General features: G+C 36.4%; 1 protein-coding gene across 12 annotated transcripts in view; it reads right to left on the reverse strand.

The window, feature by feature from the left end:
- ZFAT (zinc finger and AT-hook domain containing) overlaps positions 1 to 21809 on the reverse strand; it is a 113867-nt gene that overhangs the window by 43577 nt on the left and 48481 nt on the right. For 11 of the 12 annotated variants that reach the window (XR_014953113.1, XM_085572587.1, XM_085572590.1 and 8 more), the window contains 3 exons: positions 21436 to 21606; positions 15554 to 15814; positions 6306 to 6479 (listed from right to left, as the gene is read on the reverse strand). Coding sequence is in view for 11 of the 12 variants with exons in the window: in XM_085572587.1 (XP_085428713.1) it covers positions 6306 to 6479; positions 15554 to 15814; positions 21436 to 21606 (606 nt within the window). In the remaining variant the exon portion in view is untranslated. Of the gene's footprint in view, positions 1 to 6305; positions 6480 to 15553; positions 15815 to 16424; positions 19895 to 21435; positions 21607 to 21809 lie in introns of those variants that run through there. The other variant, XM_085572593.1, reaches the window with a different exon arrangement.

Here is a 21809-nt window from a genome sequence, read left to right on the forward strand (position 1 = left end):
ATTACAACTTCTATTCTTCCTGTTTCTCTGTTTCCCAAAAATGTCAGGTTGTTCAAAGGATTGCATCTCCCAAATTGCACTGTCCCAGTGAGATGGGACCTTGTCATTAAAGCACAGGAGCATGGCTCAGTCTGTGGGTTCAGTACAAAGGTAACAGAATAGACATCAGACACCATAAACGTGTTCTGAAACTTCAATACTTAAAATAGAATCAAATTCTATATTTAGAATGACTCAGTTAAAAGAAAATAGACCTTAAACTGCTTTATATGCATGACTGCCTCTTCTAGGCCTCCCATTTCTTCAGTGTGAGACAAAAATTCTCATTAAATGCTCCGCACTAACTCTCCTCTGTGCCCTTCTGTGTTTCAGGATGTTTGAGCATTTCCTAAAAAGACTGCCAAATGGTTTAATAGACTTTTGTACTACCACTATAAAAATTTAATCATCTAAGTTGGGTGAACTGAATATATACTCACTAGATAAATACTAACTCACCAGCATTTTACATACTTTGAGTGGGCAGAATGCTCCAAGGTTATCCTCATGTTACTGCCTCTAAATTACCTATGCATTTAACAGAGAGACAAATGTCTTTAAAAACTTGAAGAGGGAGATTCAGATTTTCAGTCATGCTGATGAAGTACCTGCTCACAAAAGGCAATCTTGTCCCCTAGTGGGAGGTTGCTACTTCTCACCCTTAGAAGATAGGGAAGCATTAAGAAACATTAGATGTCTCCATCCACTTGGGATGCTGCCTGAGGGTGCCAACAGACCAGCAGCCACAGCAATCACCACTAGAACACAGACTAATGACTACAACATTTGCCCAGGAAGTGAGAAAATTGGTTTCTAGGCTATACCTAGTCTAGTCCCCACATGTCCCAAATCCCAAAAGAATGCACTCAGTATTCAGGTTAGGGAAATGCCTAAGAATAAAGCAAACACATAAAAGGTCTTATCTTTCATTAAAAACATCAAATGCCAATAAGGAAGATAAAGGTTTTCCTGCTTCCCTAGGCAAGCATTTCAAGAAGTCAAAGCATATAAATATCAGGGTTAAAAAAGAAGTTTACTCTACTGATCATTTCTTTCAGAAAAATTCTTCCTCCAGCACTATCATATCTCTATTTTAATGGCAGAATCGACTTTAGTTTACTAGACTATATTTATGCCTTTTGCTTTCCTCTTTTCAGTCAATATCATCTAAGTAAAGCTGCCTTCAGAAGAATAAGATTTGAGTTCTTCATGGCATTCTGACAGCAGTTTCTACAGATAAGCATTACTCAGTGAGCCTCATCTCTGGCTCAAACTCAGAGATGGCCTCCAGTGTCTTAGAGTCTGTCCCTTAGAAAAACAGCCTGTCCTTCACTACAGAGTTCTCCTATACTTATCAACAGTCTAAAAGGCAATGGAATTATTAGGAAGGGGTCAGAAATACACCAGGAAAAAACATCAATTCCTATTAATTCAACTAAATTCTGCAAATGTCCTAAAGCTTCGAGTATGGATCACAAAAAAGGATAAAGAAGAACCAAAAAAACAGTAACAAAGACAAAATCAGAAGTGTTTTGTTTGGGAAAGGGATGCAGAATTTGGAGACCTTCATCTTAGAAGAGAGGTAACTGAAAGTTAAATATCAGAAAAAATTCTGTCATTATTAATACTGTGAAAAAAAAAAGTGTGAATAATCATTATCTTGCAACCCAAAAAAACCAGTTCAATGCACACTTAAATAAAGGAATATTCACTTTCACCCCACATGTAATTAAGTTATAGAACAATTACTGCATAATGTCACAGAGACTGAAAATATAAATGCATTCAAGATGGGATTAATTAACTGATACATATTAAATATGATAATGCAAACACCAGCTCAACAATGGTCAGAATCCACGAGACTTTACACAATATCTTTTTTCTTTCCTATAAAATGCTGCATGCTGCCTTTAGACCAACTCTTTTGTTTTATAAAAGGACTTTAGCTGAAGTAAAAAAAACAACTTCATAATGTAGGTATACATAACAGATTTTAATGTACAGACCATAACTCTGGCCTGTACAGTTAAAATAATATGCTATGGATATGAGGTATTTGTTTCTTACAATTTTTTTTGAAGGAATTACTTTTTTCAGCTTCCACAATATCCTGTGAAATGTGCTCCAAATGTGTGTGATCCACAGTAAGACAGTTCTGAAAGTCAAATCATCAGAAACCAACCCTACACGTAATCCCAAAGCTCTCCAAGCAAAGCTGTCTCTAATCCTCAAAATAAAGCTAAAAAAGGCAAAAGGACCATTTAACATTTGTGTAGGTTAGAACACCCTGAGATTGAACACATTTTAATTTAGACAAAAATAGAAACACAGACCCATGTATGGGAGGATGAAGATTCCCCGTTTCACCAGAACTGGGCATTAGATTGTCTGAACTAAATCAGTCTGTAAACCCACAATAACATGAACAACTGCTGTTTGTCTAATTGAACATTTAAGTCAGCATAAGGACAACATCTTTTCTCTGCCCCTCCATTCAACTACATGTTGGTGATGCCTGAAAAGTACCAGCAACGAAGTTTCTGAAAAGGATTAAAGAGGGGATCTGCCTAAAATCTATACCATACCTCTCCTACAAATACATTATTAATTTTCTAGTGTGCTTTACTACAGAAATGCATCAACAGGCACAATGATCTGAAGGACAGAAAGCTGGGGCTGGAGAACAGAATTGCTTTTGACAGCAGTCTGTACTTACTGACCAAGATACTTTGAAAAGGGGTAGTCCCAGTCCTCCTCCTTTTCCCAGGAGGCTCATTTTGTCTGATATTAAATCCATTCAGATGTGTCATAAACCCACAATCATCATTCAATGAAGTACAGTACAGAAATTATCTTAAACAAAAAAGACTAATATCAGTTAAAAAGACTGCTACCAGTTAAACTAAGTCAGTCCCAAAATAGTGAGCAAAATTACATTCTTCCACTTCCTCCCCACTGCCCAAAAATTTCGATGGAAGAAGGAACTAAGTGTTCATAGATTACAGATAGAATCCTCTCACACAGTAGCATGAGAACTCAGGTGGACTTTTATGGACAGTGGAAATCAGGGATAGAAAAGCCTTCACAGTGTTGTATTAAGAATTTGTAGTTGAAAAAAAAAAACTCCTTTAGAGGACAAAAATTAATTATTTTAATGAAACTGAATACTTCATGCTATTTTTGTATTTCTTGAAAACAAACAAACAAAAAAATAATCTACTACTGACCATCTTAACAGGAACTTAAAATGAATCTTCTAGTAACAAGCTGAGTCTTTACAATATTACAGAATTTACATAAAACAATAATATAGATGTTCACATCTCTCCTGAATCAAACTAACCGAGCATGAATAATAAATTGGTTTTTGACACCTTGATATTTACAGAATTTAAACATGGGAAACAAAATACATTAAAAAGCCAGAAGATGGAATATTGGACAAATTTAATCACTTGTTCTTAAAAGTAGACTATGAAAAAAAGTGTCTGTCATTCAAAATAATTTTCAGAAATGCATATAATTGTAGTTATTCCCTCTCTTAATTGTGATGCTTATGAAAAAACTGTCCTGTGTTTGATCTGATGCCTTGGTGTGCTCAGGAACTCAGCACTCCTCTTCAAGGTCTCCACATCCCTCCAGCTATAAAACCACAGGGTAGTTTGGGTAGGAAGGGACCTTAAAGGTCATCTAATTCCAACCTGCCTGCTGTGAGCAGAGCCACCTTCCACTAGACCAGACTGCTCAAAGCCCCATCCAACCTGGCCTTGAACACTTCCAGGGCTGGGGCATCCACAAATTCTTTGAGCAAACTTTTCCAAGCCTCACCACCCTCAGAGTGAAGAACTAATCTAAAACTAGTTTTTTTCAGTTTGAAGCTATTTTTTCTTATCCTATCACTCCATGTCCAGGTGCAGGACCCTGTGCTTGGCCTTGCCCTGCAGAAGCTTTGCCCAGGCTGACCTCTCAAGCCTATCAAGGAACTTCAAGGCTTGCACTAAAAACAATCTACAACTTGATTATTCAAGCTGTATTTAATCTGGTTAATGCCAGCTTTCAGATTTCTATAGCTGTAAATCTTTCATATGCCTCCCAGGAAAACATTACAGAAGAACACCGGGGAAAATCAAAGGTGCCCAAATATCCTTTCTGGGAAGTTAAAAACTGACTTATCCTGTTTGTTCCAAGGGATTTTGAAAACCCATTTAGTCATAATCTAAATGATACAAACCCAACATCCCAAACCTCATTAGTGTTTAGAAAAGTTACAGCAAAATGTTAATGCAATACTTCTGAAATAATCTTTTATTTAAGAGGGGAAAAATACGGTCTAAGTAGTTGCTTAGTAATGGGAATAAAAACCAGGTAATTCTTAAGGCCTTCTCTAATTTTTTAATTGTCATCGGAAATCTTTCAACAGAATTTTGCTGCAATGGACACAAAAAGGGATATTTCCATGCATCCTCAAAACTAGGTAATAGGTGGGTACAGATTGCTAATGCCTGCAGAGAGAGGACTTAGTTTAGATAGTGCTTAAGGAACTTTAAACTTTATTTTCACCTTAACATTACAGATGGCCTAGTATAAAGAAAGCAGAAGAGAAGGGAGAACTGCTTTATCTATTTATATTCTTCAACAGCAGTCTAACGCAGTAATTCATCTCTTCAGCACAAATCTCCAGAAAAATTACCATGAAAAAGACTGTGAAAGATCTTTATTAAAAACTCCAGATATTTAAGTATTACTGAGCAAGGGGAACTGTCTAAGAAATGCTAGTGCCATTAAGATATAGTTAGATTGTGGAAATTAATGGAAAAAAATAGAAGGAAAATCAATGAAAATAAATTATACCATAATTGCATTAAATGAATATTTTTCATTTGAAACTTTAATAACTTACATTGTGTCTTCTAGAATTTCCAAATTCTGAAAAGTTAGGTGACAATTCATAACTTTTTGAAGAGTATTGACTTTTTTATTACTCATAATTTAGCTGGGAACTTGAATGAAGTAAGATTATTGTCAGTCAAATAGATGAGAAGACCTTTAAAAACTGCTGCAGGTTCATACTTGACCATAAATCCTTTTAGTTCATTAAAGTTTTCTGAATGTTTGATGTACTGTGCCAAGTACCTCCAAATTTTAAGTTATTTTACTACTTTGAGTACCTCAAAAAGCATATGTGCAACAAAGCCAAAGATTTTGGTTTTCCAAAGAAAACTTTTACTAGGTAGTAATTAAGGCAACAACATCCACTAGATTTACATTCCTCTCCTGCATCACATGCTTCCTATATTTGCTTCATTATCTATATTTATTATTATTTCATTTGCCTTTTTAGGCCAGTTTTGTAAGGAAATGGATCTTTGATTGCATTATCCATCCTATCTTTCCTCCCCCTCTTGGAAATTCTTCCAGTCCCTGCCAGAAATGTGCAGGTCTAAGATAAAAACTTCTACAAAGTGCATAAAATTTAGCACTAGGAGAGGGGAATCTCTAGTTATGGTTCTTTCCAAAAGCCCTGAGGAAGGGAGGTTTGTCTATATCCATAAATTAACACCTAAAAGGTGTTAATTTACCTAGACCTCCATGAGTCCTGAACCAGCATATCACAGATCTCAATATCTAAAGATATTAACAACACAGAGATTCCTGCTAGCTTTCAACCCACAACAACAAAATGAAGACTTGAAGTTGTTCTGATAGGTATAAGCAAAACAAATACTCAGAAATGTTATCAATAATGAAAAGGAGAAAAACAAAACAACAAAGCTGAAAATTATGTACAAAACTATAAAAAATGGATTCTGACAGTCAGTCAGGATGGTTAATGATTTATAACTAGTTAATGGTCTATATAAACAGTCAAATACAAATCTAGGTTTAACTAAATAGTTTGAATCCTCTTATCTTTATGTAGAAGTTGATTTTCAAATATATATGCACTTTTCTGTTCTCTGGTCAGTGTTTTAGCATTTTCTGCTTTTAAACTATTCACAGACTAAACATAACTAATGTTAATGCAGTAACTGAGGTTAACTACAGCCAGGTCCAGCATTTCTGGTACCTAGGCAGAAATGTGACTGAAATTCTACAGTTACATAGCTGCCAGATGTGGAGTCTCTATCAAGATAATCAAATAATGCTAAATATTTTTCATACACTAAATATTCCAAGCAATTTTGTCTTAGACCAATGAATGTTTTATATAGTGTCAGCATAATTTTAAAAAATATTATTATATAATTGGTGATTTTGATTACCTGGAATAGTTTCATGGGCTGTCAAAACCACACTTATAATAGGATTTTTAGCTCCTGAAATCTGCTCAGTCTCCTTGGTTGATGTTGTTTTCTCTGTTCTCTGAACCCTGGGCCTCTTGGGAGTTTTTTCTCGTTCATCTTCCTTCCTGTCAAGGTCAACGTCAGAATCATTACCTAAAGAGCAAACATCAAAAAGAAGGTAACTATGTACAAAAGCAATGCAGGTAACACAGTTTCTAACACTGCAAGAACAAATGGGGAGAAAAATTATCCTACAGTAGAAAGAGAAACATTATCAAAACAAGATGTGCTGCATGATGCCTAAAGGGGAACTTTTTTTCCCCTTTATTTAATAAAACCAGTATGATATTTATCCAAAGAAAATAAAAGAGAAAAAATCAAAATTTAAAAAATGATCCCTCAGAAACATGTGTCTCTAAATTCATTCACGTTACTGTGGATTTCTGTAAAAATGCTACAAATTTCATTGAAGTTCTCAAGATTTTGCAATTAATGAACAATTTATTTGTCTCTTTTCCATATTTAATTGTTCTGATAATCTTAGGATTATCTTTTCTAGTACTGGCTTCATTATTCATCTTATTTAAGGGCAAATCTTTTAACAATCTCTTTGGATTTGACCTTCTTCCACTCCTGTTATTGCAAATCAACGGACAGAAATAAAATTTTCTCTTTAGTGCTGATTCAAGAATAATTAGGGTTCAAAACAGTTCTTTGGTTCAGCCTAACTCCCAACATGTAACTCCTCATTTTGAAGGCCTGCACTTCCAAATCATTCCCAGAATGTCTTCAACCTCTTCAATAGGATAAGTTTTCAACCTGTTAACTAGAAAGCCACACAACACTTGCAACAAAACACTCTTCTGAGATAAAAATTAATAGACAGTAATCAGTTGATTTCTTTTTGAAAGCAAATGAGGAATTCTTTTACTGAAATTCTGAAATATAAAAATAAAAGTAAAAAAAAAAAACCCAAGTGTCTCTATAGATAAATAATTAGCAGCATCGATAAAAAATCAGAGACCCTTTAAGCTTATAAAAATAAAATTCCTTATATCAGATGAAGTTGTAGAAGATGCAGACAAGAAAAAACAAAGTCAGCAAATTAAGGCATTATGTAAAAGTTTCAGGAAGGAAGGAAGAAAATTATAAATAAACCCAGTGAATTTTTCTTTTTTTTTTTCCTCTCTCAGTTGATTCAATCTCCAGAGTAAGCAATTCCATGTAAATACAAAATATGCTGTAGCTGCCATGATGAGATAGGAAAACAAAATATAAATAAAAAACCAGTAAGAGCAAAGCTGTAGTCTGTCCAGACTTGCTTCTGTCATGCAAACAGCAGGACTGAAAAGAAATACAACATGGAAGCAGCTGTTTTAATTCAAGCAATATTTTGTAAATACTCAGCTGAGACTGAAACAAAGACTGTCTCTGTGGCCTCACTCCAATGGAACAAAGGTTTAAAGTGTCCTGGCTGTTCCTTACAAAAATGAAGGACACAAGCAAAAGCTAAAGCAGCATGGGTTAAGCCTGATCACATAATCTGCATAAACTACAATTTCTTTACTAGACACATAACCAGAAGGAAACAAGGTGTGCAGGGAGAAGTTTAGCTTTCTCAGGTATCCTGAGACAGAAAACTGTAGGCTGACAGCTGGTAGTGGTTTAATACTAAACTGAAACCTGAAATTAATATTTAGAGTTTCCAGAATGAGGAAAAACAAAAAAGCAAACTGAATTCAAACACAGCCAGCCATGATTCTGCCCAGCTTCCAGTTCCTCTGCCTGGGGAGTCCCCAGCTTTTCAACACCTACTAATGATTTTTCCAATTTCATTACAAAAATTCCTTGATCTATGCCTCTTCTCTGTGGACTTCTATGATTTTTGGAAAACATTGCTGCTTTATAGGTATAAAGAGTTTCATAATGTCCCCATTTAATTCCTTAATATAGTTGTAAATTATTCATTTATACTAAAAGCACATAGTTCTAGCACTGATATTTTTCTGCAATACTTGAAAGGGATATTTGAACATAAAGAAAAATCCCCTTCAAACAGAACCTGCTTGTATAGGTCTCATTTAGTGTGCTGAGCAGGGGTGTAAGGAAACAGTCAGTTTCTATCTTACAGTTCTTTTCCAAACTTAATGATTCTATGAAACAAACACATATTTTCACATTTTCTTCATTAAACAACCTCTGTTAGCTTATTTGCAAGAATAAAATGAATTATCACAAATTTCTCAGCAGGACCAGGCTACCAACACAAGAAAGTCTTCTCACAAAGAATCAGAACACACAGAATCACAAAATAAGCTGAGTTGGAAGAGATCCACAAGGATCATGGGGTCCAACTCCTGACCCTGCACAGGACTGTCCTCAAGAGCCACACCATGTACCTGAGAATATAATCTGCTTATTAAATTGTTTCCCTGAGGGTACTTCACATACTGGCTTAATTAATTAATTACTCTGCTTTTGTTCAGTGGGCAGTAAACAAAACTGAAAAGCATTACAAAAAAGCCCCAAAAGATTTTATATACCTATGGACAAAACATGCTTTAGCTAAAAGAAATCCAGAACCATATATTGGAATGAAAGCTCTGATGAGAAGAATGGAATTTTCTCTAGTTCACTAGGAATCATGTAATTCCTAGTAGTTGTCTGAACAGAAACCAAGCACCTTACTCCTAAAATCTCCTATCTAAACATTAATCAATTTAATGATGAAGAGGCTGAAAACAAATAACAAAACCATTTATTACCTTTTCATATTAATATGCAACCCTATTAACTTTTGAGTATTGGAATTCTACTAAAAAAAGGAGAGCCACAGATTTGAGTTTGCTTGTGATCCATGTTAGTGAATAACTACAACCATAGAAGCCAATGAATGTTTCACATTGTTTTTCTTTCCTGACTTGCCTCTGTCAGGCAGATCAGTTTGTCAGTTCTTTCAGTCCAGCCAAGGGTCAAGGTGAAGAGATGTATTACAGTAAACACTGCTGTCTCCCTGCTTTCAAAACAGACCACAAATACTATTTTAAAAGACTTAAAAACAACATACAGAATTGTAGTATCAAAATACTTCTTTGTTAAAATGGAGCTACTTCATACGTGTAGAATATTTGTGCATGAAGACTAAGCACTAAAAATTATGGCCATACAAAAAAAAATTCATACAAAACCCAAAGCAGGTAAGTACTTCAAACAAAGAACTCAATCTCAACTACCTATATGAAAAAATCATCTCCACTTTCTCAATATGAGAAGAAAATATATTTTTATCTTAGGCCCCGAAGACATCCTCTAACAGGAGGCCTACATTCAGTAGGAGCAAAGGTGTGAGGAAACTACAGAGTGCTGTGCAATCTCAGTGAACACAAAAAAAGCCCACACATAGATTGGTGAGAAACAGCAGTGACAAAACTCCACTGATTTCCTGATCACACATCTCCAATTAGTGCTGAGGATCTCTAAGAACATTAAGAATATTCTCACCCTCACGTGATACTGGATTAAAAAAAAAAAACAAATCATCTCTCTACAGCGATCTAGTTCTGATATTTAAACATTAAAATTTATTCACTAATTTGATGCCTGTTGGTGGCAGTAGCTCCATTCTACCCCTGTCAGAGAGGAAGAAACATCTTCCAGAAACAATTTGTTGATAAGGAGCTGGGGTGCACACATTGACAACACTTTTTACTACAAAGAGAACTATTTCATGGTCTGTGTGTAACCTGTGACTTAAAAATCCTTCAAACCAACACTCCCTATCAAACCACCAAATGAGCAAACACCTTAACTCTCAATGACAGCTCTTTGTTCCTGAACTCTCTCTACACCAAAAAAAAAAACCCTGAAGTGGAAGGTGTGCTTTAGGAAAGGATTAAAAGGGACACAAAATAATGTTTTAATGAAAAAGAGCTTCAACTTTGACCACAGGGCTCAAACAGCTTTTCTATAATATGTGGTCATCTCATCAGTATTTAGCTGCCTTCCTGGACAAAAATTCCTTCACTGTTGGCTCATGGATTAGAGTGTCAAAGAAATTCTTTGTCCATCTCAACTAGGAGAGTTCTGCTGTATAATAACGGCCATGGGTTAGAAAGGAACACCCTTGGACGATTTTAAGATGATTTATGAGAAAATGGAGCATATGCCACTTGAATACTGAGTTTCTCCAGGCAATAAAAGCCTTTGCTTGCTCCTTGAACAGGTTTATTTAGACAAGCTGTCTCCCTCTGCACCTCCCCTGCTAAGCAGTCGGCCCAGCATTTATCAGCTGGCACCTGGATCCAACACAGGGATGGCCGAAGCGCCCTCCCCTCCCAGCGCCAGGCTTTGAACACCTCTCGTGTTTGTGCAGGACACACAATGCTGAGCTGCCTCCAGCACCACCCAGTGATGGTCAGGTCTGTCCAGAGCACAGCTACGGCAGCTCTGAACTCATCAGGGCTCCAGAGTCCCATCGAACTGCGTCGTTCCTCTGTCCCATGACTCTGTTGGAGTCATTAATTTGAAGGGACTGCTCTCGGCATTTGTAATTGGATGTATGACTTTGCAGGCATAGCTACACAGCCTTAACTGGCATGTTTTTAAACTACTCTTCATTCAAATTACTATTTTTTAGCCTCTAAAAAGTGGTATTTCATAGCAGTAGGAGAGCAGCCGAGAAAAAATAAACTGGACTGGCCATTTAAAACTAACACAGAAAATTGCTTCTCCTGCAGAGAATGACATCCTACTTGCAGGAAGAATTAATTTAAATTAGAATCCAGCTGATGGCAAAACCATTTTAAACTAAGGCCAAAAGTGACATCTTTAAGATATATGTAGGCTCCCACTTCATGAGGATTGAATGGTTCACTACAGAGAAGGGGCTTTAATCTGTTTTCTACCCAAATGCCATTCTCCAGCCATTAAATGTCTTCTCTTGTATCTTGATCCAAACCATTAGCCAGAACTGTTAACTTTGTTTAACCAAAAAGAAACAGAAATAGGTGTACACACAGTTTGGCTTATACAGAACAGCAACTTGCTATGAAGAAAATATATTTACTAAGCATGTACATGGAAAACTGTAAATAAAGCGGATATTTTTTAATCCTCCTGTGCTGTACTGGCTTTGTGTTGCCAAGTTTTGGCAGCAATGGGGCTACAGTTTGGCTTGTCTGATGGAAATTTGAGTTTAATCCTCATTATTCGGCTCTGATTTGATTGGTAATAAGTTAATTCTCCCAAGTTGTGTCTGTTTTTCCTGTGATGGTAAGTCGTGAGTGATCTCTCCCCACAAGCCTTTTGTAGGATTTTCTCTTTCCAGTCCAGCTGAGGAGCTGCTTCCTGAGCACCCTGGAGTCCAGGCAGGGTCAACCCTCCAAATTTGAAAAAAAAATACTTTTTTGGGTTTTTTATTCTGTTTCAGTGAATGGGCCCACAAGGTGGAGGCAATCATTATGCTTTAAAGGATCAAATGAGATGCACAGAGGATGTGAGTAACCAGTAAGGCCTGGTGACTCTGCAAAGAGCAGAACTATCCCTGAGTCACTGATCTCGGAGATCAATGCAGATCACTGAGAATCTGAATTTACAGAAGCAAGGAACAGCGGAGGCCCACTGCATCTACCAACTATTCCTCTGACCAATACATGTGCAGCTTCAATTAAGTTTTCTAGTGATTTATTTATTTTAGTTATGTCAGGGATTTCAGAACTTTTCTTGTCAACCTATAAAAGACAGCAAAACATTTTATTACTGGGAAACCTCTATGAATATTTGAGCTCCAGCTCAAAACATTTATTAGATTTCTCTGAATAGAGAATAACACACAAAATAACTATATATATATTTATATATATATATAGATAGATATTTTCATGCTTGGCATATTTTAGCAATAGCCATTATTTTGGTCAAAAATATAAAACATTGCATCATATGAGCTGCTATGAAGAAATTAACTCCATTGCAGCCAGACACAGGGCAAAGTGAAAACATCTGACTATTAACCAGATGTCTATAGAGTGCTAAGTTTTCCAAGAAATTAAAAATATGAGAAAGTGGTATAAACTTTAAAAAAGTTGTAAAATGCATGGATACAAAGAAAAAATAAAAAAAAAGCAACCTGTATGTACTAGGTAAAATGAGAAGAACCTGCAGCCAAAGCTCTTGTGAATTTTAACCATCTGTTTTGAACCGTCTCTGAGATGCAGAACCAGGTATTATATTTCTGGAAGATTCAAAGACCATCAACAAAATCTTCCATCCACCTCTAAGAAAATTGGCAAAAGTGGATTCAAGAAAAAAAAATACTGATAAAATGATGGGCTCTAAATTGACTCTTAAGAGTACAAGAAAGATCTGTCTCTATTTCTAAATACTTACCTGAAAACATAAGTTTAATAGTAAGCAGGAGTCAGAAAAATCAACCATAACATAAAGGAAACATCAAGAGCAATACAGCAAAAAAACACCTCATGCCCTGGTATGAACCAGGAGGGCTTTGCAGAGGGATCTGGACAGGCTGGATCAATGGACTGAGGCAAACTGTGTGAGCTTCCACAGGGCAAAGTTCCAGGTCCTGCCCTTGGATCACAACTGCTCCATGCTGGGGGCAGAGGGGCTGAAAAACTGCCTGGCAGAAAAGGACCTGGAGCTGTGGGTCAACAGCGGCTGAACATGAGCCAGCATGTGCCCAGGTGGGCAAGAAGGCAAATGGCATCTTGGCACCTTGACAGGTTATTAAAATTAATGTGGCCAGCAGGACCAGGGCAGGGACTGTCCCCCTGTGCTCAGTGCTGGTGAGGTCACACCTCAAATCCTGTGCTCAGCTTTGGGCCCTTCACTACAAGGAGGACATTGAGGGGCTGGAGTGGGTCCAGAGAAGGGCAATGGAGCTGGGGAAGGGTCTGGAGCAGAAGTCTGGTGAGGAGCAGCTGAGGGAGCTGGGGGTGCTCAGCCGGGAGCAGAGGATCCGGGGGACCCTTATCACTCTCTACAACTGCCTGACAGGAGGCTGTAGCCAGGTGGAAGTTGGCCTCTTCTGCCAGGTAACAAGAGACAGGATGAGAGGAAATGGCTTCAAGCTGTGCCACGGGAGGTTTAGATTGGATATTAGGAAAATTTCTTCAATGAAAAGGTGATCAACCATCAGAATAGGCTGTGCAAGGAGGCGGTGGACTCAGCTTCCCTGGAAGCGTTCACAAGGTCTGTGGATGTGACGCCTGGGGGACATGGATTAGTGGTGAACATGAGCTGAGTTAACAGTTGGACTCGATGACCTTGCCTGTCTTTTCCAAACACAGCAATTCTGTGATTATGCAAAAGGTTATGGGGAATATTACAGAGACTATTATAGAGTACCCTAGGCAGAGAACATGCTGTTCTTGCCCATTCCACAGAGTTTTGTGTTACTGACTGTATTCACACTTTCTTAGAGGAAAATAATAATGCACACACTACTTTCATCTACATATTCAGAAACTAAAAGTTGTCTCAAACCAGTTCATATGGTAAAGCCAGAAGTGAAAAATTTTCCTGTGATGGGACAGTAATTAGCAGACAGCTGAGGACTGAATTTCACAGATGTATTCCAAGGAAGAATTATGTTTTCAGGATAAAACCAGCCCCTAATACCTTCATAGTCAAGATAGAAAGCTTCCCAAAATTGGAACCCCTTGTTTTGGTGTCCCCAAGTCACTTGTTGTTTGACTTTGCTTGCTCATTTTGCTTTTACCAGGGAATAAACAAAAAATGTTTCATCTGCCCAAAACTAAGGCTATTTTCTTTATGAAGAAGGAAAAGGATGAGCAATTTAGTTTGGAAAATCTGCAGTGTATTTTGTAGTGAAACCAGTGGAGGTAAGATTTAGGAGCTCTAATGAGCTAACAGGTCAAGAACAGGTAATTTGAGTTTGTACTTTGACCTGAAGAGTTTATTTTTAAAGGACATTACAAAAGGTGACATTTCTAAAATAATGCAAATATTAGCACATACAAACAGCAGAGGGCATGGGCACTTAGGATGGCAGAGGTGAGACAGCTGGAGTAATTGTTGTTTTGTGTAGTTGAAAAATTGTACCATTGATGACAGTAAAATATAACCAGGTACTTTATCAAAGCAAGAGTTTCTCTGCTCTATCAACATATTTTAAGCTTATTTTAATTCAGTTTTTCCACAGAAGTTAAACTCTACGTATCAATGAAAGTACAATAGCTATACTAGTTGTGTATAATCATGACAGACTGGAAAGAGTAATAGAAAACTGGAAAAAAATCAGTAGCAAATTTTGTCTACAAGCAGAATCCACAGTATCATGCTGAGCAACTGTAACAAAAGCAAAGCCTGAATTTTACCATTAACACAGAACTCACATAAATTAAGGTAATTTAGACTAAGTAATTGCTTTGTATGTATGTGATATTCCTCTTAGGGAAAAATTAAATAGGCAGGTAGAGGAGATTACTACTATACATCTCTTCAACTACTCTAATCTGAACAAATACTCACTGTTGTCTTTTTAAACAGATTGGGCCTCAATGTCCCAGGCCAATGAGTGTTTAAGAAACTATTTGGACAATGCCCTTAGCAGCAGCTTTAACTGCTGGTCAGCCCTGAATTGGTCAGGCAGTTGGCATTGTAGGTTCCTTAGAACTGAAAATAACTCCATTCTGTTCTATACCAAAAATTTGAGAGGTTGAATATATCCAATTCAATCTTAAAGCTAAATTTAAACACTGGACTCTCCTATGCCAAAGACAATAATTCACATAAAGCTTTATATGAGTTTGACATTATTTTTTGTACAGTGAAAGAAGCCATCCAGAAAAGCAAACTCTGTCAAAAGAAGAGAGCAGAATACAGGTTTCCAAAGACATGGGATAGAAACACCTGTACAGGCTCATCCTGCCTCACCTGTGTGTGATACCCACCTGCAGGGCCTGTACCACTTCCCACTGAAAAGCTACAATCCACTTTGTGAGAAATAGAACAGTTGCTAACCAAAAACAAGCATTTCAGGGCCTTGTAAGACCATCATTACTGTAATAAATATTTTGGCCACTTTGAAGGAATTTTAAATACCTCGTCTAAGTTCAGTTTTGTTTTTTTTTGTGCTACAAGGAACAGACAACTCCATTCCATTTAAAGCCAGCACTGGGGATTCCAAGCCAGGTCTCATGGTGTCCTAAAACCTGTTTCAGATATTTTTCTGGATGTTTTCTTACCTCCATCTCCTTCTTCTTCTCCTTCATTTAGAACAATAATGCAGATGTGTTTGGTCAGCTGACGTGTGTTGGAGAATTTCCGATTGCATTTCCTGCACTCCAGGCTGCCTGCTGAGACTTCAGATGGTTCTGGGCCTTCCTCTGTCCCAGCTGGAGTCTCTTTGCTTGGAACAGGATTATTTTCTGCCACATCTTCATCCACACAAAACTTCTTAGTGGACCCTTTTGGTCTGCCCCTTTTCCTCTTCGCTACAAGCAACTCTAGGAAACAAAATTAAAGTTGAAAGTAAACTACAATTAAATTCCATGGCTAATTAGCTAATATCCCTCTGATCTTTGAAAAATAGGTGCCTTAAATGAAGTTTGAGGGGAGTTATTCCAAAAGCTTAAAAAAGGCTAGCATCACACAAACTTATTTAGAGCAGTGGTACTTGCTGGCATTTCTGGTAGCTGCAAAGCAATAATACTTGTGTTACTGAGATCAACAGATGTCAAAGTGCCACAGTTTTACTTAATTACACTGCAAGCAGTCTATCAGCACATGTATTCTACAAAATTGTTCTGCTGTGTTTCAACACTACAAAAGCCTTTTAATTTAAATAATTTTCTAATAAATTATCTAGGTACTGAGATGTAATCAGGGAAAAACAATGTATGTTTAAGAACCAAAATCTCATTGTCTTTTTAATATAGTGAAAAATTACTCCCTAATATTTTCTGTGGTTCTTAATTGTCAGCACTTTCTAGCCAAAAGCTGGCCTAAAAAATTATTGGTAACAAATAAATTCCAGAAGTCATGCAAAAAAAAATTCCTGAATTAAAATCAGAAGTAATCCAAAACTCCTAATAAATACAATATAATTTTACATACCTATATTTCTATACATATATTTTCTATAATTTTACATTCCTATATTTTTCCTATAGTAGAGGAAATATTGATGAAATCCATGATATGCAGTGCACAGAAATGCATAACAACATAAACTGTATTTCCTGCTTAAGATTTCTCTCATCACTGCTGTACTGATAACTTGAGATTGACAATGTAGAAGTCTGAAAAATCACAAAAAGAGAGAATATTAAAAAAAACCCCGAACTACAAAATTTTTTAAGCACAAGTGCTGAAAGACCTTTTTGAATTGGTTGATTTAGAGGTTATGGAAAACTAAATGACTTAAGGAATCTTAAAGGAAGATGATGCAGGAGAACAGAAGAAGGTAGCATCATGTTATTTGTAACCTAGTCAGCATTTCCCCAAAACATCAAGCAAACAAAACCTCACAATCAGAGACCACAGCTTTGAGTTAACCATGTAATTACTGTGAGATTAAAAAGAAAGCATTCTGTCTTCTTACAGGAGTGACTGAATACCTGTCTGCTTAAAACTGCCAAGAAACCTTACTATGAATAGAAAAAAACAACTGTTTCCCTTAACTTTTTGCAACTCTCCACCAGTGTCCTGAAATTTCATGTTACTCTAGGAAAAGCAGTTCTGTCAATTTCAGCCAAAAGAAAGGGGTGACTGCAGTGCTCTCACAACTTCTCTTCATTACCATTCATGCTAGTTTGATAGCCATCACAGCAATCAGTATTTAAGTTGATTAACAAACAATTAAAACAAACCCAACAACAATTATATTTACTGTTAGAAAAACCCATCACAAGACCACAGTCTGCTAATTGTCCAACATGAGGAATACACATGTGGATGCTGGTCCGACTACTATAAAATAGTTAAATCCAAGGCTTCAAAGAATGAATGCAACCACCATGTTCTGTATCTATGATATTCTTTTCATTTCTTCCAATGCAATCATCAGATAACCCAACAACAAGAAATTAAGAAAAATCAGGTCAAAGAGTCACTTCTTCCTGACTGTTTTAGTGCAAATTTAATGAAAAACAGAACAGCACTTTCACATTAAAACCAAAACTGAAATAAAATCTTGCATGCAAGTGGAAATATGAAAACTGCTCCTTTAAATGGCTAGTGATAGAACTTCTGCTATGGCTTACAAAATTGCAGCTCTTATCACTGTGACTCTTAATGGTGTGGCAAATAAACAAAGAATGTTTGTAAATGTGTGCAGCAGTAGGAGAATTTACAGCAGTTCTCAACCATGTAAAAGGTTTGGTGGCATGAGGCAGGCAGCAACAAACACAGGAACAGGAGGGCTAATGGGAGAACTCATACATCACAGGAACTTCCAAGGCTTATCAGTCATTTCGTTGCTCCTTGGTTTCCTTTTTCCAAGACAGAACTTATCTCAAGCTACTTTGAGTTAACAATGACAGAATTAAACTTTTAAAGAGGCACATAACCACAAATTCCAGCTGTCTCTCTAGCCAGCTTGCCTCCAGAGAGCTCTCCACACTGCAGTATACAAATTCCAGCTTAAACCACCTAAGATAAACAGCACCCAGTAATTTAATAGTAGAACATTTTCATTCACCTGCCAGTACATAACCAAGTTAATAAAATATTTCTTGTTAGAAAAAAGAATCTATTTAACTGCTAAAAATAAAGTAGTATATTAAATAAATAATAACCCCCCCCCCCAACACTTATTTCAAGGATGCTTAGTCATAAATAGAAGTTTTAAATTGGTCATTAAAAAGATTTTGAATTAAGATCCTGTTCCCTCAAGAACAATTTCATTGTTTCTGGGGATTTTGCACTCATTAGAGACTGACTGAAACCAATCTTTATGCTGACTGCTATTGGATGAACAATGGCAATATCCAGGGAAGACATTCTGTGCTATGATGTATAATTATGTACTCAAAGGCATAAAAAAGACACTCCGAAAAGAGAGTAATGAAATAAACTGTAAGTCTATTTTTATACTGTTTCTTCATAGGAATTGTCCACGTAAGCTTGTCCAAATCAATCTATTTAATACAAAAAGTTTGTCAGAAATCACAAAACACTTGTGCAAATGTCACTTAAACCTCCTGACCATATTTTAACAGGCTGACACATTATGCAACATGACTCCTTCCTCAAATGTCAGTATAAAAAGCTTAAATTCATCAGTTACAACAGCACAACATATTCAGACTCTTCTGCACACAGTGTCACACAAATGCATGCATATAAATCTCATCCTCAGCCTTATTTTATTACAGTTCTGTGTTTGTATCACAGCACCTGCAACACCTCCTGTCCCCCAGGTGTGAATGCAGGCTCTGTGTGTGGTTTTGTGTTCAGGCAAGGATGAAGGTGATGTACACACTGTGGTTCTAAGTGACCTTAGGGAGCTGCACTCCTCAAAGGAAACTGTGATACTCAGACTGTAACTTCCTTCAAGGTTTCATAACAGACAGAGACATGCATCCCATAATCCAGATACAGCCCAAACCAAAAATAATCCATCAGGTAATAACAGTATGAACAGATGAAGCCAGGGCCATTGATGTCCACAAATCCTCACCAATCTGACTAAGCAGAAGCAAAAGAAAGCTGAATTTTGACAAGCACTCTGAAGGAAATGGAGATCATTATGAAGAATTATAAAAAGCCCTAGGCTAAACTGAAGCACGAATGACTACAATTACCTGTCATTTCCCAAAACAAAGATGTCACATTAAAGCTGGACAAAATGTGACTTGTGCATAGATGTATAACAGCAACATCTCCCTGGAACCCTTGGTCCAACTCCATTAAAAAAATTTTAACGGCATTGTGCCAAAATATTTAGGACAAATCAACTCTAAATAGATTATGGCTTAACAATGGGAAAGTGGTGTGACTAAACAAAATGCAGCAGAGAGCACTGTAAGTAAAATAACACTAGAGTAATAAACATATATTCCATGTCCCCGGTATTTATAAAATAATTAATTCATTACTGAAGCAGAACAAAGCTCCATTAGCAAGTCAGCATTCACTCTTCTATACCAATTGTGGGGTAGCTACAGTATTTACCAATAATTGGAAAATAATTTACACTTTCAAAGGAGAAAAATACCTTCATCTATTAGTCACCAAGTACTGAAAGTTGTAATTTCTAAGACTGTCATTCACCAATTATTTCTCCTTTCAATGACAATACTGAATTACTACAAAGACTGGTTCACTAACAAATAATTGTATGCTACAAACTTTCCAAGTTTTATTTGCTACAGATTCCACAGCAGGAGGGAATAATTGATGTTTTTAAAGAAGAACTTTTCCCAAATCCTATGCTCAACTGTAGAATACTGTATTTTTTTTAAAACAGAACACAGAAAATAATTCAATGGGACTTCAGAACCCTCTTCTCCAATCAATCTGCCTGATAAGAAAGGAGAAATGCTAAAGAATGCCTAGAACATTACTTGAAAACTATGGAAAAGTAATTTACCTTGACATTCTTACTGACAGCAGATGGCAAAGAGTTGGGCTACATAACCTGAAAAAGGTGGCACCATATGAACACATCAGATGAATAAAGTATTCACCAAGAATAATTAGAAAGGTAAATTATGAATATATAACTTAAGAATGTTATATTTTACATAAGATTTGCAAAGTTGTTTTCTTAAAAGCTAATTATGTCTAATTTCTGTTGCTGCAGATCATAATGGTAATTGCAAACTATCCTCATGAATGTACAATGCATGCTGAACCCATACAATATAGAAAGTGCAGATGCTCCTGACAAAAATGCAAAGCGAAGTTGATAGAAGAGCCTTTTTACTAAAATGAGTATGTTACAAGGTACCAGGCTCACTGTGCTCAGAAACATATGTAGTGGAGGGATAACAGGAAACAAAGATTTGAGAAAGGAAAAGGCATTTTGCATGCCCAAAGAATTAATTCTGTGCTATGAAAATAAAATTAGAATAACATTTTGAAAACTGATTTGAAATTTATTTATCATCTTCTGATACATTGGTACTTTTGGGCATTATGTGAAATAATACTCTGGTGAGATTTTTTCATCAGCAGCCACCTACGTAGACAGCAGCTCTAGTGAAATACTAAATGACCATAATTAGAAATATCTTCTTACATTGGTGAAGTTAATATAACTACTGAATTACTGCTGGTAAATAAGCAAAGAAACATCACATACATTTGTTAACAACAAAAAAAATTCTTGAATGTATGATATTAGAGGGCAGTTGATTCATAAGCACATAGTTTTTAAAATCCAGAAATTATAATGATTGAAAAATCTTAGTATTTGTGTTAAATAAGAGGTTTGCCAGCAATATAAATCCATTACTTTGTAAGAGCATAAAAGAAGATAAAAAGTCTGAATTATTTTGAACCCATCTCCAATATTCCAAAGGATGGAAATTATGATCAGTTAAAAATGGAAAGGAACAAATGGAACTTCTTCCATTGCACAATAAAATTTTTATGTGTAGCTAATTCAACTTCTGATTGCTTTATTTACCAGCATCACTATCAAAACACAGTTATAAATTATGAATTGTGCCACTTCTCTGTTTGGAAGAGAACTATTAACATTACCTGAATCACAACAAACAATTAGATCACTCAAAAAGGACAACTAAGCCTCAAGACACCCTCACCCATGGTGTCCTGATTGCTTTTCACCATGGTGTCCAGATGGCTGCTAGACAATCTTCCCACTGCTCCCAGTACAGAGCTCAAACTAAAGCTGTAGGAAGGAAACTTTACTGTACTTGACATTGGCAATTAATGAACCAATGTCATCATTCCCTAAAACACATTGAGTTTATCCATATCTGTTATGTAATCTATTCTGTGCTGAATGAAATTTGGGGTGACAGCTTCACAGTGCTTATTATAAAAACAAACTATGGAAACCATTCTATACACAATGCAGAGTCATCACACCACAGGTTTTATTAAAAAAATATGTAACACTGAAAATTACGTTTCTCTCAATTTCTGAAGGTACCTTTTCCATCTTTGCTTGTGTTTGTGGGTACTGTTAGAGGCTGGAGAGGAATAATGATGTCATCCACACCGGTCCCTTCTTCTGTGTGTTTCTCAGAGACATGAGACAACAGCTCGGACTTATTCGGTGAAAATAAGTTACAAAGCTTACACATGAAGATGGAATTGTTCCCTAAAAAAGCAAGTTTAAAAACAAGGAGTTAGTGTTTCCAAATATAAGTTATTTATGTTACCATGAGTTACTGCGATTTTGGTTCAGTCAACATAGTAACTATCATTTACTTAAGACACATAACAGGTAGCAATGAGGTGAAATGAACACATTCATAATATATCCCCAAATTAATTAATTTAAGAAATGGGCAAACTCCCAGC

The sequence above is a fragment of the Lonchura striata genome, chromosome 2 (genome assembly GCF_050655825.1).
Source record: "Lonchura striata isolate lonStrDom1 chromosome 2, ASM5065582v1, whole genome shotgun sequence".
Taxonomy (NCBI): domain Eukaryota; kingdom Metazoa; phylum Chordata; class Aves; order Passeriformes; family Estrildidae; genus Lonchura; species Lonchura striata.